Consider the following 3,871-nt stretch of genomic DNA (forward strand, 5'->3'; position numbering starts at 1 on the left):
GCACCCTTGTAATCCTCACCTTCCAATATATCTATCCATCTTTATTAGGGATGCGCCGATTATAGGTATTTGGGCGAGTACTCGTCAAAATGTTCCCATACCAGACCATCCCCGATACCGGTCAGAGGGAGATCTCTCTCTGACCGGAAGTGCCGCGAGGAAGAATGGAGCCGGCCAATCAGGAAACCCGGTAATGGGTTATGACCCGCCTCCTGATTGGTTAGGAAGCCTGTGTTCTGTCGAAACCTCCAACTCTTCGAAACCTCCAACTACCTCGCTGCCGGGTACTTGCAAGTTGGAGATTTGCGACCAGACGGCGTTAGGACTGCAAAACACAAAGACTGACGGAGCTCCGTACACCTGCATTTTAACAATATTCAGCAGGTGGCAAACTCGACGAGTGTTCTGTAAGCGCTATGCGCGCATGCGCACCGCAACTGTACAGAGCTCCAGTCTTTCTGAGCACCGGAAGCGAGGTAGTTGGAGATTTCGACGAGTTGTAGCCTTCGTTAGAACACTGGCTTCACTTGTTGCTAGGCAGCCTGGCTTCCTGACCACTCAGAATGCCGGGCGGCGGAGATGTATAAAAAAAACCCCACTATTTTAATTGTTTTTATTTACCTTTGTTTTTTACCCCATTCGGCCCACCCCTGCCACGATTCTCCCCTAGGCGAGAAAGACATTTCACCTTCCTCCTGGTACATTCATTAGTTAAACATATTTTTCCTTTACTTACAATTACTATTTTTCCACTTCCTGTGATGTCATGTGCCCAAGCATTGCATCCTGGGAAGGTGACATCAGCAGAGCATTGCTGGGAAATCTCATCTGTAATCTCAGGGAAAGGCATCCCCCCCCCCCTGAGATGACGTGCATGGTCACATGTCCTAGTCACATGTGTCAGAGTTCCAGAAAGTAAAGGGAAATGGATTCATCTGCCCTTAGTAAAAATGGCCGCCGTGAGAAGAATGGGGAGCAAAAGAACAGCACGGTATGCAAAGGATACAAGTCCGGCAATTATCTAGAAGTATCTGTGTGTCATCACTAAACATTTCTAAAGGCGTCTTTGTTGTCATTTCAAAGATACGAGTAAAGTTTCCTCATTAGGATACCGACGTCCCGTCCGCCAGGAGGAATGATAACTTATTATACAGAATATATTGCGCCAACAGTCTGCGCGCAGAGGTTCATGATATAAAGGGAGGCAGGACAGTTACATACAATTCAAGAGGGTTAGGACGGCCCTGCCCCTGGGAGCTTACAATCTAAAAGGGGAGGAGCCAGTGATACAAAATGGTTATAACCGAGTTGTGTTGATGGAGGGGTTTGAAGGTTGAGGATTGGTGGAGGAGGCTGAGGATTGATGGAGAAGGCTGATGGAGGAGGTTGATGGAGGAGGATGATGGAGGTTGATGGATGATGGAGGAGGATGATGGAGGTTGATGGATGATGGAGGAGGATGATGGAGGAGGTTGATGGATGATGGAGGATGATGGATGATGGAGGAGGATGGATGATGGAGGAGGATGGATGATGGAGGAGGATGATGGTTAATGGAGGAGGTTCATGGTTCTGTTGGTGGGTGTCAGTGGGATCGTCTTCCCTGATGAGATGAGGAGACTCCAGGGCACTCCGATAGCAGACCGAGCCGGACAGGTAGAGATGGATGAAGGAGGAGGATGATGGAGGATGGTGGAGGAGGATGGAGGAGGTTGATGGATGATGGAGGAGGATGATGGAGGAGGTTGATGGATGATGGAGGAGGATGATGGAGGTTGATGGATGATGGAGGAGGATGATGGAGGAGGTTGATGGATGATGGAGGATGATGGATGATGGAGGAGGATGGATGATGGAGGAGGATGGATGATGGAGGAGGATGATGGTTAATGGAGGAGGTTCATGGTTCTGTTGGTGGGTGTCAGTGGGATCGTCTTCCCTGATGAGATGAGGAGACTCCAGGGCACTCCGATAGCAGACCGAGCCGGACAGGTTGGGAGTTCCAGACGACGGGGAGAGGCTCTGGAGAAGTCCACTTTCCACCATTCATACAATCCTGCCATATCTCATAGGATGGCACCCTGTAAATGGACTCGGACCTCTGCCTGCACATGGAAGAGATCCGGTGCCGATGGCTGACATAGATATCCTAAGAGGCTGCTAGAGCCGGGCTGACGTCATTCTTGTCCAGGTGAGAATAGAGGCGGGGCCGAGGGGGGGCGGGGTGGAACAAAAATCAACAAAAAAAAGGTAAACAATAAAAAAGTGGGGGAGGGGCGACGGGTTGCAACGCAAAAAGTCATTTTTTTCCCCTCACTGTGAAGGTCCGCCATGAGCCGTTAACCCTTGCAGTGTGGGGGAGGGGGGCGCTGCAAATGTCTTGAAAATAACATGACATGACCTATTTTTTGCAACCCGTCGTGCGTTGGGGTACGCTGCAACAAAGGTGCATTGCCTTAGTGCGTTGGGCATGTAAAAATGAAGCATGTAGTCTGCACTGCCACCGTGCAGAGATGTACTGGGGCCCCTAGGGCTCGTTCACACCTGCAACGTCGCATTTTTGGGCAGCGCAGCATGTTCTGACACACATCACAAGGCACCGCCGCCCATAGAATTTAAAAAAAGTTTAGAAAGAACAAGCAACGCGATGCATTTTAACAACGCAGGGCTGCATGCATGTACGCCATGCATGTTATGCGCACAACGCACACCATGTGGCGTTAAAGGTCTGATAACAGCGGCGTCCGGGGTCCTGTAAGACGGCACAGCTTGGACTCGCTACCAGGTAAGTATTCGCATGCATTTTGAGTTTTCTTATCTTAGTGACAGGGCCACTTGGTGACCAACCTCCATAATGGATAATAGCTGTGATAAATGACATATAACTTTCTGTGAGGACACCTCAGCCATATGAAAGGTGACAACGTGCACCTACAGGACCGCAAAGGCAGCCCTCCACCTTACCTGCCCGCTCCGCCCGGTAAATCACCGCACGCAGCTGCTCACCCCCATCCAGCACAATAACGCCAGCCAGACCCCCCGCGCATGCGCGCTCCGGCCCGACACCGCTCGCCCTCGGGGTGCATTGTGGGTAGCGAGGTTCGCGGTCCGCGGCGGCAGAGCCGCACCTGAGCGCTCCGGACTACCTTTCCCGTCGTGCCTCGCCGTCCCGCCCGCCGGGAGGGATGGGAAGGATCATGGGAAATGTAGTGCGGGAGGCGCGGCGTTGTGGAGGGGGCCGGGGTCGCGCGGTGGTTCTCCCGTCAGGTGTGCGAGGGGCGAGCGTGAGGTCACGTGGCCGGCCCGCCAACTCGCTGCTGAGGTGAAATTTTGAGGCGCGAGGATGAACAATCCCGCCATCGCGAGGAGGCCTGCGAGCAGGTTGGCCTCGTTTCACCGTCTGTAAAATATAAAACGTAACCCGTTATAAATCACACTTTCCATCGTTATTCCAAACGCCGTTTACATCCAAGTTCTCAACACCCGAGCCGGGTCCATGAAGCCTCCTACTGGCCACCTAAAATCTGTATTTCATGATAAAAAGATGATACCAGAAGTGGGGTTCGAACCCACGCGGACATATGTCCATTGGATCTTAAGTCCAACGCCTTAACCACTCGGCCATCCTGGTAGCTGTGTAAAGATGTGGAGTGTTATAATAAAATGTTAGTTTTGTCAGCACATTTCTGTTATATATAAAGGAAAAAAAAGTGTATTTTTTTTTTGTTCTTGTTCGCTGAGCTGTACATTTGCAGTTTTATATACAGACGCATTCCTGCCAAGCTTCTGAGTTACCTCATCTGGCCAATCAAGCGGGTGAAGACTCCAGAAGAAGACCTGGACAACAGGGCCGGATTTACTGTCCCTGCTG

General features: G+C 51.2%; 1 protein-coding gene and 1 non-coding gene across 2 annotated transcripts in view; both read right to left on the reverse strand.

Moving 5' to 3' along the window:
• The window catches only part of LOC108793202, a 22,460-nt gene that overhangs the window by 17,662 nt on the left and 927 nt on the right, over positions 1-3,871 (reverse strand). Inside the window, exons 2-3 of the mRNA XM_018564155.1 lie at positions 3,147-3,400; positions 2,965-3,074 (exon numbers count right to left, since the gene is read on the reverse strand). Of these exons, the coding sequence (XP_018419657.1) occupies positions 2,965-3,074; positions 3,147-3,400 (364 nt within the window). The remainder of the gene's footprint in view (positions 1-2,964; positions 3,075-3,146; positions 3,401-3,871) is intronic.
• Positions 3,549-3,631, reverse strand: TRNAL-UAA. The gene has a single exon. It is a non-coding gene; the product is annotated as a tRNA-Leu (tRNA).

This window comes from Nanorana parkeri, unplaced genomic scaffold, assembly GCF_000935625.1.
Source record: "Nanorana parkeri isolate BGI_ZX_2015 unplaced genomic scaffold, ASM93562v1 scaffold731, whole genome shotgun sequence".
Classification (NCBI taxonomy): domain Eukaryota; kingdom Metazoa; phylum Chordata; class Amphibia; order Anura; family Dicroglossidae; genus Nanorana; species Nanorana parkeri.